General features: G+C 32.9%; 1 protein-coding gene across 1 annotated transcript in view; it reads left to right on the top strand.

The window, feature by feature from the left end:
* Window positions 1-8,721: 8,721 nt before the first annotated feature.
* Window positions 8,722-19,693, top strand: part of LOC113513235 (phospholipase B1, membrane-associated-like) — a 30,116-nt gene continuing 19,144 nt past the window's right edge. The window contains exon 1 of the mRNA XM_052899547.1: window positions 8,722-9,135. Coding sequence (XP_052755507.1) covers window positions 9,046-9,135 — 90 coding nt within the window. The 5' untranslated portion in view covers window positions 8,722-9,045. The remainder of the gene's footprint in view (window positions 9,136-19,693) is intronic.

Raw genomic sequence — 19,693 nt, 5'->3', positions numbered from 1 at the left:
ATGACACGATTCCGTATCGTTCCATTTCACAATTGATGATCGCATTGCACAATTGTGATTATTCTATGTGTTGGGATTAATTTAATTATATATTGCATAGGTGCTTATTAGTTTGGTGTTGTCAGTGCCTCTAAATAGACGTCATGGTGTCATCTGAGGTAGAATTATGTTGTCTGTGTCTACAGTAATGAGTTATTGATAATATAATCATGAGGCTATCTGGGTCACTTTCGGACCTCCATAGTAGTACGAATAGATACTAAAGAAATTGATGTTTCGGCATAATATTTACAAATACAAGGTGTTATGTTATTCTTTGAAGGTACACGGATCATGTACGAATGGCTAGATAGGTTTTTGAATAAGTTAAATAACATTTTTAGAGTGAATAATTATTATTTTAATTCCGTTTCAGGCGTTAACAGTCTAATATAAAACATATTCTCAGATCCTGAGCCACCTGCATCCGCTGAAGCCCTGCAATACAATAAATTTGAGGTTACCGTTACATCTAGTGAGGGGGGGAAGGTATCCTACACTGCATTTACTTGTTCGGGGTCGTCACTCAAAAATATTTCTTCTCAATCGGTTGTAGGTGCTTCGAGCTATGTAACCAGACTATTGCCACTTCGTTTGCTTATTATATCAATTGCGAACACGCAAACAATTATAGACTGGATTGAATTTGATTATGTAGTGTTGCCACATACAAATTAAAATATTAATATCAACTTTGTAATCGCCAGATATATAATAAATAAAATAAATAATGTTATTTTCCAACACAAGGTTTCAGAAGTCATTGAATTATATTGAAGCGAAGTAAAGACAATAGATTATAAAATAAATAGAGAATAGAGTGTTATTTGAGGGAGAAAGTGCCTGTAAAATACATTGTTTGTGCATGAATCTATCTAGATATCCAATCACATACGTCCACCAAAGGCAAAATAAGTTATTTAACATTACTGAACATATTACGCACCTTTATCAACTCACAAACTAAGCAGAATTTGTATTATATGTTTGTAATTTTTGTGTACATTAAAAAATAAATAAATAAATAAGATTTTACTAGTATTTTTTCAATATAATCATCATCGTTATATCAGCCCACCTTATCCAAATAACTTAGGATCCAATTCTCCCATCGACAGAATGATATCATGTTATAATAAAGCTGTAAACATTAACCAAAATATTGACATCTTTGATAATTTCTTAATGCAATTTATTAAGCTTATTAATAGTATAGATTAATAATTAAGTCTTTACTAATTGCATGATTGTTACCTCAGTATAAATTAACACTAATCTGTGAGAGCTGTATACGTCACTAATTCATATGCCCATCTAGTCTTAAGCTTATTTATAGCATTGTGTCTATTCTATTTAATTATTGTGAACATATTGTTAATGTATCTTGTATAAACAAATGAATAAACCAGCCCTTAACTCTCCACCGCTGAACATACTCCTCCCTTATAGACTCATAAGGAACAGTCTCAAACCGTCAATACCTCCCTACAATGCAATTCGAGTCGTCACTACATCTAGTGGAAGATCGTTCTTTTTACTGTATGTTAGATATATCTAAACTTCTATGTTTCATTATTCTTGACAACTTTAGTGGTAAAGAGGTTTACCACCTACGCCTCACCTTCCGATGGTCACAAATTCCTTCTTTATACAATTTGAACATTGTTTTTACTAGTCTTTTTTGTACTTGTCTGAATATTTTCCATTTTACAACATCGCCCGCTAGAATCAGTACTTAAAGTATTCTGTTTAATAAATTAGGAATAATCTATCCGTGTATCAAATTTTATTCAAATCGGTTCGGTAGTTATCTCATAAAAGAGTAACCAACACCCGTTCATCAATACATTCTCACTATTTTTCCCATTTATAATAATTACTACGATATTATTTACAAAAAAATATCTAAATATTCCTACCACTTATCCAGCAGTTATAATATATATAAAATAAAGATATACAACAGGCGAGCTTAACTTTGTAAGAGTTCTTTTCCAGCAAACTTTGAGTGGAATGGAGCATTAATTACCAGTGGGCAGTGTGTATGCAATAAATATGTTGACATATATACAAAGCAACCCATATAATTAAAAATCAATATATACAATAATACATATATACGTAAACATAAAATATCTCTTCACATACAAAATACGTACATATACATACATAGACATAATAAGTTTATGAGGACAGAAGATGCTCTTTTAATCTGCTCTTGAATATATTCAGATCGATTTGAAGGGTGGGATATGGCAGTGAATTTACTGGGTACAGAGAAATAACACCTGAGTCCTCAGGAATGGCAACACATGGGGAGTATCATGGGCGATACAGTATACTCTGTTATGTCCATGGTACTGCTCATGTCTATAGGCGACGGTTACTACTTCCCATCAGATGGGCCGTCAGCTTGTTGGCCATTCTAAGTTGCATAAACAAAGGAACTTGAAAAATTAACACTAATGTGGTAGATAATTATATTATTTGATTTTTTTTTATGCAACGCAATTTCTCCTATTACCTGTATGCCTACTTATATTGAATATGTCACATAACATGTCTAACAATGAAGTTCATGACATTTGACCGCGTTTAGAGCAAACATTACCTCATCTTGGAAAATTATACGTGCAATATGGAGGGCGGATAGATACGATGATTATGTACTAACACAAAAAAATGTGGGAGGTTGGTAGTAATGGTGTCTAACTGATTCATTGCTAGCAATACATCCTACCAGGTCGACCTCCACGCGGTTCCCCCTGGAAACCGTCGTGGTTGATTCTAGTGGAATTCGTCACGATGGGCTAACTGACCTGCTTTCATCGTCACCTATCATCTCTCACTGGTGCCCCGCCAGCGTATACCGATAGCGCAGGCGGGGTTACCATTATAATGGTATAATATAAATATAATAAGTTTACTCTTGTGATATTTTGAAGGAAACAATAAAGAGTATCTATCTATCTATCACCCATTAAAAAACGTTGACGTTTAGTTTTTTTTTTTTATTATGATACCTACTTAGAATGTTAAACAAACGGTACACCTGATAGAAAGTGATAATCGACCTATAGGCATGAAGGCCACAATGGGCATTACAGAATACACCATTATGCCTACAGTAACTGTCATACATTTTTATTTTCAAGGATTACATTCCACCTTTCGAATCGAAACACAGCCCTGCAAACTCAATTGCTTCACGGTAAAAAGACGAGTGGAACAGAGGTACCCTTGTACCCCAGAGGAATAACACCTGAGTCCTCAGGAATGGCAACGCATGGGGGATATCATGGGCGAAACAGTATACTCTGTTATGTCCATGGTACTGCTCATATCTATAGGCGACGGTTACCACTTTCCATCAGGTTGGCCGTCAGCTTGTTTGCCATTCTAAGTTGTATAAAAAAAAAAAATTAAATTCAAATGATTGGTTTTGCCACAATTGAGGTCATTTTTAATTGAACACACTTATATGTACTTTTGATTACTTTGGATCTTTTCTTCTAAGTTTGTTATTTATTACTATTGGTGCTATGAAGTGTTAATCTACATCTACACTAATATTATAAAGAGGAAAGATTTGTATTTTTGTGTGTATGTATGTTTGTAATGAATAAACTCAAAAACTACTTTGCGGATTTCAAAAATTCTTTCACCATTAGAAAGCTACATTTACCCTGAGTAACATAGGCTATCCTATTTATTGCTAGAAAAGATTAGGGGTAGGGAAACTTTAGTAACGTAACTCAAGGTGTAAAAAAACACTATAAAATATCTTTCGTCGCGTGCGCTGCGGAAACTATTGGTGATAGAACAAAAGTATGTTCTACAATATTGAAGAAAATATCAATAAATACAAAAAACTTCGCGATATTATATGTCCAACTATTATCGTTATGTCACAATAACCACTGTTTAAAATGTTGTAAAAATGTCCACCCGTGCGAAGCCGGGACGGGCCGCTAGTTAATAAATAAAGCTGGCAAAGACATCACGTTGTTCTCATTCTGTTCGCAGGGCCCCCAATTTCGTAGCTGTTAATACGTTATTAATATAAAAGTTACATAGTCTATGGTAATTCTTACGCTTTCTATTGCGCTTAGTAATTAGCAAATTTAACGTACCAATGTACGTACTGTACCGTACATTAATTATGTACATACAGATCGGAATGCTCTCAAAATGGCCGCTCACATAACGTGTCTTAAAAAAATACGGTGACCTTAATTTAACCTTATCCGAAAATGGTTGATGCCATATCTTGCACATATATAGATTGTACACAATCTCGATGTCATTTCTAATAATTTTATTTATTATATTGAAATTTATTTTGAATAAATATTAAGTGCACTATTTAAAAAAGAATAAAATATATTTTAGAGTATTGTTAGAAGAGGTTGTCACACTGTGGTTCAACTTATAAAATACTTCGAACACATTTAGTAATATTATTAATAAGACTTTAAAAAGAAATTATCTATCTAAAATTTTTTCAACCTATTTTTTTTGGTATATTTGTTTTTTTTTTTTTTAAAACACAATATGTATAAAGAAAATGTATGTGAAACTGTTATATTGTCACAAAAAAATATCAAATGGATACTCCATTTAAATTTTAGCAATTATACTGCGTCGATTCAGCTTACTGAGTTGGTTATCGTCGATTTAAAGAATGGTAAAAAAATCATTTTCATTTAAGAGTTTCCTCTTGTCGGTGCAACTAATTCATGCATCTTCCTCCAGCCAGCTCTATCCCAGGCTCTATCCTCTATCCTTGATCTCCCTATACGACATGACGCCTAGTGTTTCCTTTATCTGTCCCATGTAGTTTATCCTTGGTCTTCCTCTTCCTCTTTTGGTAAAAAATTAAACAAATAAAAATCAGGATCCCAAAGAACATTAGGTAATTAATGCTCCTTTCCACTCAGGGTTTGCTGGAAGAGAACTCTTACAGAGTTAACCTCGCTTGTTTTACATCTTTATTAAAAATAAATTATAACAATGTAATTTTTGCATACAATAAGTTACAAATAAATAAACATTATTCTATTTCCTTTAGCAGTCAGGTAAATATAATGTCATTTTTTTAAATACAAACATCTATGCATACCTAATTTCCTATTAATACAACCATACAAGTAAAGCATCATTTTGGAGAGCCTTGTATAACGACCCGGCCTGTTGCTCCCCCAACCAAGTAGTATAAAAAGATATTATTTATTCCAGAAAAAAATTACCATTTCTTCTTCTTCTTTCTTTATTATGTACAATATGATAGCAAGCAGGCTGCACTGTGTGTACGTTAATCACTGCTGCGCAATTTCCAATGGAATTGTACAGCGGTGATTATCTGTATACTATTTAATATATTTATGTGTGTATGTGTATATGTGTGTGTGTGTATGTGTAAATTTACTTACATTAGTTTTAAGAATATTGTTACTAATAAATATTTAATGCACCAAAAAAGTTCGAAATAAAAATTATTATTATTATTATTCCAGATTATTTGGGGTCTGCTTTCCTAGTAGCCCTGCGCCATATCATATAGTTATGGATTGTCTGTTCTTTTTTTTATACAACTTAGAATGACAAACAAGCTGACGGCCCACCTGATGGAAAGTGGTAACCGTCGCCTATAGACATGAGCAGTACCATGGACATAACAGAGTATACTGTTTCGCCCATGCGTTGCCATTTCTGAGGACTCGGGTGTTATTCCTCTGTACCCTGTAAATTCACGCCGTATCTCACCCTTCAAACCGAAACACAGTCATGCAAACACAACTGCTTCACGGTAAAAACACGAATGGGACAGAGGTACACAAGCAATCGACTTTTGTACAAAGTCTCCCTCTGGTTGCTCTGTCTCGTTTGACCGATTAATAAAAAAAAAAAAGAAAAAATTAAACAAATTAATTAATAAAAGGTGAACAATATTATCCTTCATTCTTTCAACAGCCAGATAAATATAGACTCATTTCCATTTATGTAAACCCTGAACTATAACATTCGAAGGCTAGTGGAAAAGTTTTAGTACAATCACTCGAATATGCAGAGGTCCTTCCTCGTGTCCGTTTATTCAAGTTGTTATTTTGCAACATTTAATGTGTCTATTACTAAATTTTTGTCTATAAATAATTTTTAATGTATAACTAGTTTTTGCTCACGACTTTGCAAGCGTGGATTTAAGTAGTATGTTATAAAGTATACACCAGACTTTCAATTCGACTTTCAGGAGCTCATCTTATGGAAAGCTATAACCATCGCTAATAAATAGGAAATTAATAGCATCATAAGAGTGCATAGTGACATGTTACATACCGTGATAAAAAAAGGTCTATTGTTAAAAAAAATTAAAAAAAAAATATTCTACTTGTAATATATAAGTCTTTTGGCCACAACAGAATATCAGCGTTTTACTCGTTTTAGGGCAATGCAATAAGCTGAGTTGTGACCATTTTGTGTTACTGTGGCACACGCATGAAGGGAAAAAATTGTTATTAATTTTATGCATTTTGTTTCAATTTTTTTAGTTTTTTTTTTATGTATTTTTTTATTTTTTTTTCACTGTGCATTTATGTCTGTTGTTGTTTGTGTGCTGTAGGTAATGCAAAGAAATTATCTATCTATCTTTATTGGGTATTACCAGAACAAGATATGTGGGTATGCCACAGTGTGATTCATTCCTTGAATAAATGCCACAAGTTATAAGATGTTGTCATCCATTGCTAATCCCTTCTTCCATAGAATTTTCTAGTAGCCGTATTAGACTACATAGTTCACTACAGAGGTGGTAAACAAGCATTCTACCCACTTGATGATAAGCAGTTACCGTAGTCTATGAATGCCTGCAATACCAGAGGTATTACGCGTGTATTAACTATGATCCCAAGATCACTGACAATTCGCTCGTCGTTGGACTGAGTCGAAGAGTTCAAGCTGATATCTAGTTGCTCTCGCCTATAAGTGACAGCAATGCTCCAATCATCTGGACGAGTGGCGGTCTTCTACCGTGCGTTTTTCAAGGCACTTTCTTCCACGCACAACTATTCTTTGGAATCAACTTCCAGCAGCAGTATTTCCGAACTGATACGACAACATAACCTTCAAGAAAAGAGTATATTCCTTTTTAAAAGGCCGGCAGCACACCTGCAATGCCGCTGGTGTTGTGGGTGATCATAGGCGGCGGTAGTCACTTACCATCAGGTGAGCCGCATGCTCGTTTGCCCCCTGTGTTGTAAAAAAAATATGGGACCGGATATGCGATTTATAATAGAGCAATAGTCGTTGATCCGGCGTAAGGTCTATTAAACATATCGAGTTTTTGGGATGTCAACCTCATCTTATTTTCAAGATGACCACAGAATTGTACGTTATTAGAGATATCGTCACCAAGAATCTCAATGGTCTTACGAGTAGGGATGTTAAGAGACGTGCCTTGGAATTGTGGAGCTAGCAAATAGGATCTTTTAGCAGTGAATGCGCAAATTCGTGTTCTAGCGGAGTTACATACTTCTGTTTTTTTTTTTTTTCATATATTTATCAAATATTTCTTTTTTTTTATATTTATTGTGTACCTATAATTTATGGGAACAAGTGACAGTAGTTTCAATGCAGACAAAGCCATTGAAAACAGCCAGTTACAGACAAAACGTGTTCAAAGTTTATTTATTAAGGGCGATAATACCTCTAACGTAACGCAGTATGTCTGAGTATGAAATACCTCTATAAAAATAGGTATAGACCACTTGATTATTGCTCAAGTTGAACGCTAGGTATGCAGTGGAGTCGCTTTAAGTCAATTAATAGCTTAGTTCGCCTTAAACTGTCAATGTATTCAGTACAGGTACAACACAAGATTCCGTTAAGTGTAACACTTATGTCATATTACGCCGCTCCTTTCCTACTGTAAATAAACATTTTTAATTGATTCCATAATACTTTGTTTTTTTTTAGATTTTGGTGTACAACTTGTGAGGTCGTCTTCGCTAATAGATATTAGGGTTTTTTTTAATGGGTGATAATGGAATGGTAACCCCGCTTGCGCTATCGGTATACGCTGGCGGGGCACCGGAAACTGCGTGGGGTCGACCTGATAGGGTGTATTGCTAGCAATGGGTCAGTTAGACTCCATTACTAAAATTCCTTTTCCCCCCTAGATACTAAGGTTAGGGCTTGTAATTATTAGATAGGATGGAGATATTACTATGTACTACTACTGCCCACTCACTACTTCCTATGCCACTGTGCTAGGTTGACTGGAAGTAATCTCGTTTGGAGTTCGCCTATATTCATTATATCTATTTCTTTATAAAATTCTTCACGGCGCGAAGTAAAGTCCTAATTTTTTTCTAATTCGTAATAATAATTTCTAATAAGTACATAAAAGAAATAGTAGAGTGTATTAAGATTTAAGACAAAGGGTCAGATTAATCCTAGTGTCATCCCAACAACAGCCCTAAGTACACACAATGTAGAAATGAACAAATTTCTGTTGTAATAAAGATGTCGTGAAAGGCCTTCATTGTAAAATTTACAGGTAAATATTGCTAACTAACGTGGACTAGATTTGCTTTATTGGGGCTACCTTCACAGGGTTTGTCCGCTAAAGCCAAAGGTCCCCGGGCGCGTAGGTGCTTACTTTTCTATTGTGCAATATGGCGAACGTAGAGCGCCGGTGCGCATGCGTTAACATTTTCCCGCCAAACGCCGAACGTGCCGAGTCGCTTCCAAAAATTAAATTAAAAAACAGTTTTATGTCTAATTAGTGCGATATTTATTTTATATTTAAATTTAAAAATTTAAAATATAATTGGAATTATGTTAGATTATAGAATTATGAAAATTAAAATATGTTAATATAATTTAAACTGATGAACTCGGATTTATGACGTCAATAATAGTGTTAATATTTAAAATTATTTAATAATTAAATATAAAATAGGCGTGTGTAAATATGCTGTCTGTGGTTAGCGTCGTGATGTAGTCACGATGTGGTTGGCTGTAGGACACCTGCTGCTATTGTGTGAAGCTTATGCGGCTTTTGCTTACAACATCAGCTCGAATGGACACAGCGATCTGGTGAGTACATTATCTATATATTATAAAAATCAATTGTTATTCCTTAGTCTCGATAAAACTCAAAACCGAGTAGTATGTTTTTTTTTTGTTGTGTTCGTAATAATACAGGGGTGGTTTAAAAAAAGTTGGAAAGCTGTAAAGTATCATGTAAGGAACTAGATATTGTAAGCCTATGTAAAATCATTGTGAACTTATGGTTCATATGCAAAAAATAAATAAAGTTAAGCTGAAAAATCGAAAAATTAAAAATAGATGATTTTGTATGGTAATTACTCTCTACTCTTTTTGATGAAATGAATAAGTACTGAAACGATTTATCAAGCTAGATACTATTTCCTATTCATATGAAGGATGGGATATGATGGTGGACTGGTAGAGAACACTATTCGGTGATAAGTCCGCGAAATGTATACACATTTACACTGTGCATTAAATATTTAAATAGATAAATAAATCATCATCATCTTGCTACCCTTATTCCAATTAATATTTGGGGTCGGCATAATATGGATAAAATCCATATTACAAAAAGATTTGGTTTTTAGTTTTACGATCGGCCTGCCTGACGTCAACCCTCTTTGGGAATAAATACATAAATAAATATGACATTCATAATTGCGGCTGTTATTATGTGCGTCACAGTTTATTTTGAGATGTGCACGGCATTGTAACGATCGTCACTTTTTAAAAGTTACTAGATCAGTTGTCATTATTTTACTTTTTACTCATCATCATCATCATCATGTCATCCATATTCCTTCACTGATGAATATTTGCCTTCCCTATAGATTATAATAAACTTCCAGATGACGTTTTACATTTACATGAAAGAAAATTTAAAATATATATAAAAATGACTCTCTGTACAAAAGCATATTATAAAATAAATGACTATCTAAATGACAAAACTACATGGATTTGAATATTGTATTAATGTGAATTGTATTGTAAATGTAATTATTTTAAAATTATTATTATTTTATAAAGTAATTATTATAATTATAAATTGACGAATCATAACAATCTGAAAACAGATGTATATTAATAAAGATGATTGATTGATTGCTATAAAGAACAGTCCTGAGCCACCTGCATCCATTGACTCACTGCAATGACTTTTTACGAATACAGTTAAATTACAAGTAGACGATGTATATACATGAGAGGTATTTAAAAAAATGATATATAAAAATGCAATAGATACTAAAACAATAATTTAAAAAATATTTGTCTGTCTGTCTAATTTTGTTCTGGTATCACCAAAAAACTACTGCACCAAATAGGACACGATTTTCAATGATGTATTTCTGAAAAAAGGTTAACTTAAAATCTGATGTATGTTTTATCTAATAAGGCCATCTAGAATATGTTTACCTACCTACTTCCATAACAATATACATATATGGTATTTCCAAAACACCCGCGCACGAAGTTTATTATCATTAGTGTTTAAAGATGACTTAAGTCGCGTAGGTACTCTCAAAAACAGCTTTGCCATGTCCGATATTTTTTATAAATAAAAATTATTGTTTTTACAAAATTTTGGGGAAATATTATTTTTGGAGAAAAGTAAAATGGGCTTGGAGCAATTTGGCTATTTTTTTGAATAGTTTTGGTACTTGTAAATTGATACTTGTATAGAAGTATATAAATACAATAAAATATAAAAGATTGAAGGTAGCAAAACAGAGAGACACGTTAAAAGTGGAAAAGAATTGTGTCTTTTCTTCGTTCATTTTGTGATATATTGAAAAAATATAGTGATAAATAATACAAATTTGTGTTTAGGTAAAAGTCCTAGAAAAATATTTAACACTCGGGTTCAAATCAAAATTCGTATGTGGAAACCCTGCTCACCCTTTGTACATTATATTTATTATTTAATAATTTGTAATAGCTTCTTCCCTCGCATATTGTGGTGGGCACCGGACAATTCTGGAGTGGGCAGAGCCCAACCACCGGGGGGAAAGGGATTGTTAGTAATGCGGATTATTAGTCCCATTGCTAACAATATACCCTAATAGGTCAACCTCCCCGTGGTCCCCCCTAGAAACCATCGTGCTGAATTCCAAGTGTATTCACCACAATGAGCTAACTGACCTGCCTTTTCATCTTCACTTATTATCCCTCACTGGGGCTCTGCCAGTGTATACCGTTAGTGCAGGCGGGGTTACCATTTCATTATCATACATTAAAAAAAATCTCAACTACCTCGCCCTTAAATACGTCTATATTTCTTATGCTATTTCCAAATTCTACGCGTACGGAATTGCGGGCAAAGTTATAACCATATAACTATATCTCGTTACTTCGTAACGTTATTATAACTGAAGATGCTACTTGTGTAACAATTAATAAGCACGCATCGTTATGTCCGATTAAACATTGTTATACACATATATCTAGTTAGTAATTAAAATTTAATCGTTTGTTACCGCATCATATATTTCAAGCTCTCATATATAGGAAGGTCAGGACAAAGTGCCATTTGCAAGGTGAATCGCATGCGATTAAATTAATTCATCAACTTTGCTCGATAATTTGTTCGTGTGAATTGTAGAAATAGGAATCGTAGTGATAAGTTATGCTATTTTTTCACGTAACAAGGAAAACTAATGCAGTAGATTATGTCTAGACGGTAATCAATATAAAATATACACCGGATTTCAACTTAAACCTTCGGTAACACAAATATGAAAACTGCATGAAATTTTGTGCATACTAGAAGAAACATATTGGCAGACATATATTCTAAAAATAGATGTACATTTTAATGTTATATACTTAGGAAATAATAGATATGTATTATAATAATTAAAATAAAAATAAATAATCATTAAATTAATTCACTCTGTAAACAAAACAAACAAAAAAATATATTCTAGAAAGTGTAAATTAAAATCTATTTTATTCAAATAGACTTGTTTACAAACACTTTTAAATCGTCAATTTTTTATGAATACAGGGTTCGGAAAGATGTTATCTGTTGAGAAGAGCCCGCGAGAAACTCAATAGTTATTCTTTTAAATCTCTATTAACATTATTATTATAACAATGGCTGGCTGTATGCTCGTTTACCACCTTTGTGGCGTAAAAAAAAAAAAAACAAAAGTAACCTATGGATATCACTAAGAAGGGAAGAGGAAGGAGAAGATTATTAATAGTAATTGACAGCCCCATTGCTAGCAATATTATTAGTCTATCAAATCTATTCACCAGAGGGAGACTTTGTATAAAATCAATCATCAAGAGGTGCCCAAGCAATCGACGCTTGGGCACCTCTGTCCCATTTGTTTCTACCGTTAAGCAGTTGTGTTTGCATGGCTGTGTTTCGGTTTGAAGGGTGGGATATGGCTTGAATTTACAGGGTACAGAGGAATAACCTGAGTCCTCAGGAATGGCAGCGCATTAAAGGAATTATAGGCGAAAAAGTATACTCTGTTATGTCTATGGTACTGCTCATGACTATAGGCGACGGTTCCCACTTTCCATCAGTTGGACCGTCAGCTTGTTTGTCATTGTAAGTTACATAAAAAAAATTCATAAATTCATGAACGTAAATGTGACCTTCGTCGCTGACAGAGTAACCATCAATGAATTTAAGAATTATATTAACATAATCGATTAGGTAGTTAACCTACTTCAAGTTATTTATTGCAAATTTTTTTGTACGCATAAATAACGCGATTTTCATCATCATCAACATCATCATCATCATCATCATCATCATCATTTCAGTCATTATCCGTCAACGCAATTTGAACTATCTACACTAATATTATAAAGAGGAAAGATTTGTATTTTTGTGTGTATGTATGTTTGTAATGAATAAACTCAAAAACTATTTTGCCGATTTCAAAAATTCTTTCACCATTAGAAAGCTACATTCACCCTGAGTAACAATGGCTATATTTATTGCTAGAAAAGATTAGGAATCCTTACTAAAACTTTAGTAACGTAACTCAAGGTGTAAAAAAAATGCTATAAAATATCTTTCGTCGCGTGCGCTGCGGAAACTATTGGTGATAGAACAAAAGTATGTTCTACAATGTTGAAGATAATATCAATAACCACAAAAAACTTCGCGATACTATATATCCAACTATTATCGTTATGTCACAATAATCACTTTTTAAAATGTTGTAAAAATGTTCAACTGTACGAATCCTGGACGGGACGCTAGTTAAATATAATTTAAGATTGTGTTTAACTAAAAAAAAACGACTTTAATACTGACAAAATCAGTTATTTTAATTAAAAAAAAAAATTATTGAACCGTTTATGATAAAAATTTTTTGGAACCAATTTTACAGTAAGCTAGTCCTAATTCAAATGTGATGTAAATATGTCATATTATTTGTCGAAAATAGAGGTTTTTTTTATATAACTTAGAATGGCAAACAAGCTGTTGGCCCACCTGATAGAAAGTGGTAACCGTCGCCTATAGACATGAGCAGTACCATGGACATAACAGAGTATACTGTTTCTACCATGATATCCCCCAAGCGTTGCCATTCCTAAGGACTCAGGTGTTGTTCCTCTGTACCCAGTAAATTCACGCCTTACTAGTCTCTAATTAGATTATGATAGATAAATAGATAGATTGATAATTTATTTACATTACTTACAGCACACAAATTACAATAAAAAAAAAAAAAACATGCACATAATACACAGTAAAAGAGATAAAAGAATGAAAATAAAAAAGCACCACAAAAAAAAAGCAAAATATATACACCAACGATTTCCTTTCTTTCCTTTCCTTCATGCGTGTGCCATAGTAACACAAAATGGTCACAACTCAGTTTATTGCTTCGCCCTTAAAAGAGCAAAATACTGATATTCTGTTGTGGCCAAGAGATCCTGTGGCCAAAAAATGGTCACAACTCAGATTAAGTGGAAGTATATCAGGATGTCTTATAGGTATGAACAATGTAGCAACTTCTAGTCAAGGACACTCATCCGAAAGTACAGCCTTACTCAAGACATAAGAGAATGTGGCGAAAATAACTAGATTCATTTAAGATCCGGGAAATTGTGTGTCAATAACTTAGCTATAAAATTATGTAATTGCACAGTTGTTGGGTTTTACCTCTTTTATTATTGGTATCTATTTCTTGGCATTTTAATTTATTATTATCATTATATAGGACGATCTCTGTAGCGCAGTGGTAGGAAAGATGCTTGCCATAAATCAGGTCACAAGTTCGATTCCAGTCAAGACAAGGGGCAGAATTTTTCTGAATTGACTCGGGTTTGGGTGTTTTGGATTATGTCTCCAACTTACGTTTATATAATAAACTTTCAGATGACATTTTACATTTAAATGAAAAAAAAAAGATATATATATATATATATATATATATATATATCTTAAATACTCTCTGTACAAAAGCATATTATAAATTAAATTACTATCTAAATGACAAAACTGCATGGATCTGAATTTTATATTAATGTGAATTGTATTGTAAATGTAATTATTGTAATTTTTTTTTAAATCAATATTATTTTATATAGTAATTATTATAATTATAAAGTGACGTATCATAACAATCTGTAACAGATGTATATGAATAAAGTTGATTGATTGATTGTTAGTTGCCTGGTTCCTCACAACAGGATGTTCTACCTTGAGGACCAAACGATTGGTATGATAGCGTGGCATTTATTTCCTATTGCTTACTAATAATTTCGAGATTTGCTCTTCACTACTTATACCTCCTCCTTTTAAAAGTTAATTAAATGAAATGAAATATTGATTTGCTTTAAACAGACATTTAATAAAGGCCATGTGACAGAACCTTTTGGCAACTGCCTGATTGCCTCAAGATTGTAGACATGCAAATTTAATGTGATTACATTAATTAAACAAGGATACAGCATTAATGTTGATGATTAAACAAAATTAATGTCTAAGAAAAAAAAATAGATATAAATTTAACCAATAAATTTCAATAGGTACTTGTCCAATATTATTCAATAAGATTAATAATTACATTTCGTATGTAATACCAATAACAAATTACAAATTCATATACAAATCTCAAAGTGCGTATTACATGTTATAAAAATTGCGATAGCTATTTTTAATTAACTTTTTTCTAGTACGAAGTTCTAAATTCCACTGTTTTCGTGTCTATAATGTTTCTGTTAATTCTATACCTACCGATTTGGATGATTTATTTGGCAAAAGTAGGGTTTATGCCCACACCCATATTTTTTTTATGAGTGAAAATGGTATGGTAACCCCGCTTGCGCTAACAGTATACGCTTGCGGAGCAACGGAGCTTGGGTGTTAGATGAGAATGAAAACAGGCCAGTTAGCCCATCATGATGAATTCTTCAGGAATTAACCATGATAGTTTCCAGGAAGAACCGCGAGGAGGGCGACCTGGTTGGGTATATTGCTAACAATGGGATTCTTAGTCTTCATTACTAACAATCCCTTTCCCCCCACACCCATATTGGGCCCATACGCATTATGTTCCGATTCAACTGAGTTGGTATAAAATTAGTATAACACGTTTTTTTTTTTTATGAATCTTAAATTACGTAAACCACTGAGGTTCACGGTTGTCATAACAAGCGAACCATAGACACAAAACACGGCAATGCACCATTTATTGTCTATTATTCTCTCGGGAATTGTAAAGATTTATAGGTGTTTAATAGACGTGTACCGTAGACACACCTCTGTTGGTTTGGTGTTTCCGCATCTTTTGTCACTATACTAACAATGTATGGCCAACTATAAGTCAATACTTTGTATTTGTATATACTATGTTTTTTTTACAACACAGGGGGCAAGAGCATGCAGCTCACCTGATGGTAAGTGACTACCGCCGCCCATGATCACCCACAACACCAAAGGCATTGCAGGTGTGCTGCCGGCCTTTTAAAAAGGAATATGCTCTATGTAATTATATAAGGGATAGAATTTGTTAGTAACAGCTCCGTAACTAGCAATGTACCCTATTAGGTCAATCTCAAAATGAACGCGTACCTGGAAACCATCCTAGTGAATTTTTGTCGAATTTATCACGATGGGCTAACTGATCTACATTCATCTCTCACTGGTGCCTCTATTCCAATAACGTTACCATTCCATGTTCACCCAATAAAAGAAACTATGTAATTATACTAATAATAAAAAACGCACATAGTAGCAATTCACGATAAAATTTTGATTTATTCAACTGTTTTCTAAATAAAGTAGGTTCTCAGTTCGGATATATTCCTTTTTTTTATGTCTATTACCTGACTTCCATCGCTTATCAAACGATTTGTATTTTTTTTATATGAAAAGACATATTTTCCGATTAGATCTATAGAAATTTTATCAGAATCGGTTCATTAGTTTACCACAATTGATTATTTCGTAGAACATAATCTACTTGTATATAATATTTAATATGGTCCCACCACATTAATTTGGTCACAGTTGAGTTGTTTTTAAATTCTTAAATTAATAACACTGTGGAAATTATATTTATTTTTGCAAGATCTGTAATTATTTTTTATATGCTTTTGTGCATTCATTTATAAATATAATATACCTATTAAGTTTATAATAAAAATGTACAAAGGCGGACTTATCCCTTAAAGGGATTTCTTCCAGTCAACAAACCGAAATTTTAATATATATGGGTATCAAGGGAATTCTTACTAGCATTATAAATGTGAAAATAAATTTGTTTGTTACCTTATAGCACCTTAACGACCATACCGCTCACTATGAAATTTGGTATATATGTCCTATATTTTTTTTTTATAATGAGCATGCGGTTCTTCCACCACCATATGAGATGGAGAAGGATTTAGGCTACCTTTTAACATGGTCACTAAACATATCTCGGTAATGTGGACGAAATAGCGGGTAAAAAAAGCTAGTAATATATTATAAGTAAATTTGCTCCTAAAACCCATAAACAACTTAAATAACTAAATGCAACTCCTATTTCGTAAGCCACAATAATAAGTCGTCAAACATTTTGATAGCGTAATACCCTGGCAACACCATAAGAAACGGAAGTATCTAATTTATAACGGAGGAAAACTAGTTATGGTGTGAGCATCTTTTGAACAAACGAACGGGGTCACACTCATTTGTCCACGACATTTTCGGTAGACACTGTTTATCGATTTCAATTGATGATTTACAATAGTAAATTACATATAGCATGATAATAATGTCATTAGTGACCTATTAATTTTAATAAATGTAGACCAGAGATCATGCGGTCTTTATTTGTTTATTTTTTTAACCTATTTATATATATATTTTTTATTATATAAGGCTATTTGAAAATCCCAACCTACAGCGGTTTACATCGGGTTTACCCCTTGTATTTCGCATATAAAAAAATGTATTTTAATGCATATAAAGTTTGAGCGCATTTTATTAGTAGCACTGTGTGTTATAGTTCTTATTTATAAATTAATTGACAAAGTTGATTTGAATTTACAATCTGCGTTCATCATGACCATCCGTTAATAATCCACTGTTAATCCCATAATTGGGGGTTTTGCTAGTAGTCACCACGCTTGTCAAACAGGTTGGCAACCGCAGTTTGGCTTTGGCGCTTGTTTTAGGAGAGACGCTGCTGCCCATCCCTCAACATTTAAGTTCCCTTAGTCGTCCCTCTTACGACACCCACGGGGAAGGAAATTGTGGCTCATTTTATGCAGGGATCACACAGCAATCTGCGTTACTACAGACTAATTTATTTATTTATTACATCCACTGGGTGAGCCTTACAGTCTTCCAATACGCTCACCCAGGAAAGCATGAGTACAATAACATATAAAAAAGGAATATTACACATAACAAGAATAATATAAAAAGATTTAATTAAAAAAAATGTCTGAATACAAATACTCTGTGGTCACGTGAGTATGTGTGTGTGTGTGTGTGTGTGTGTGTGTGTGTGAATAGACAAACGAGTAGAAAACAAAAGCTTATATTATTGCTACGTAATTAAAATTTCAAATAAATGGTTTATTAACTAAAATCATTTTGTTCTAAAACTACAATTGCGAATTTACTGCAGGTATTTATTGTTTTAATTAACAATTTATCAGTAATGAGTTATCAATTCTAAGTCAGTAATACCTATACGTAACATATATATGTTCACGTACTGACCTAAATTCCAGTAAGGTTGCAAAATTAAGAGAAAAATGTATTTATTTTACATACGAGAAGGAGACTTTGTACAAAAGTCGAATACCTATATAACCGTAACATATATATGTTCACGTACAGAGGAATAATACTTGACCTCAGGAATGGCAACGCATGGGGGGAATCATGGCCGAAACAGTATACTCTGTTATGTCAATGGTACTGCTCATGTCTATAGCAAAATTTCTATCAGAAAAATGTATTTATTTTTAATTGTATTTAGTTTTCGTATGCGTTTAGTTCATCGTCTTTCTACAAGTAAACAAATAGTTCATATTCAATTTCAAAAATAGTGGTATTTTTTCATTGTTGAATCAAATTAGAGAAATTTTATCTATATCGTATTATATAATATATATATATATATATATATATATATATATATATATATATATATATATATATAATAAATGTAAAAATGTGTTACATGATATATAAATCAAATTAAGTAATAATAAATACATGATATATAAGTACCATTATATAGTCTGTAAGTTTCATATATTATAATTTGTCGTGGTCCTTTCATCTTATAACTTTAGATCCTTTAAATGTAGCGTGAAAAAGCACTCAGAGAGTCGACATAGTGCAGCCAACAGTTGAGAGTTAAACATTTTCTTTTCGGTTGAACACATTCATGGACCATATTGTCTTTGTGTTTCTTTAGGATGGTATTTTTTATAATACTCTCATGCGTTACCTTTCTTGAGGACTATAGTACATTATAATTTCATCACCATATTCCACCCCATAAACTAAAATACAGACATAGAAGCACAACTGCTGTCCGGTGTGAAGTCCGCCATATGTACATAGTTTCACTGTGCATTAAAGTTTAAATAAATAAATAAATAAACTGCTTCATCATAATAATACGTGTGGGATAGAAGTCGTTGTTATCTATCAAAATATTTATTCAATTTACAATTTTTTTTAAACCTATGCACCGATTTACTCTCTCTGTTTAGCGTAACGGTTGACTGGTAGAGAATACCATCAGTTTGCCCTATAGTGTGTGTGCAAAAGTATAAATAAATAAAAAAAAAGAGGTACCCGAGCAAACAATTTTGGTAAACAGTCTTCCTCTGATATTGTCACGTCGTTCAATTAAAAAGAAGACACGTGACATCGATGTAAACTCTACTGATTTAGATGCAATCACCAAAGTTGTAAAACTTTAAATCATACCCGCATTTCACCGGTTACGTCGTGACCATGACTCTTGCAACAGCCTGGAAACATCGACGCGATCAAAACAAATAAATAATCGTGGTAATAATCCATTAATTATGTATACTGAATCATCAAAGTTGGTTTATGACTTTTAGCCAGAACTGTCCCGTGCATGCACCATACATACTTAGAAATCTT

This window comes from Galleria mellonella, unplaced genomic scaffold (assembly GCF_026898425.1).
Source record: "Galleria mellonella isolate WM207_F2 unplaced genomic scaffold, CSIRO_AGI_GalMel_v1 utg574, whole genome shotgun sequence".
In the NCBI taxonomy this organism is placed as follows: domain Eukaryota; kingdom Metazoa; phylum Arthropoda; class Insecta; order Lepidoptera; family Pyralidae; genus Galleria; species Galleria mellonella.
This window is presented reverse-complemented; position numbering and strand designations above follow the sequence as displayed.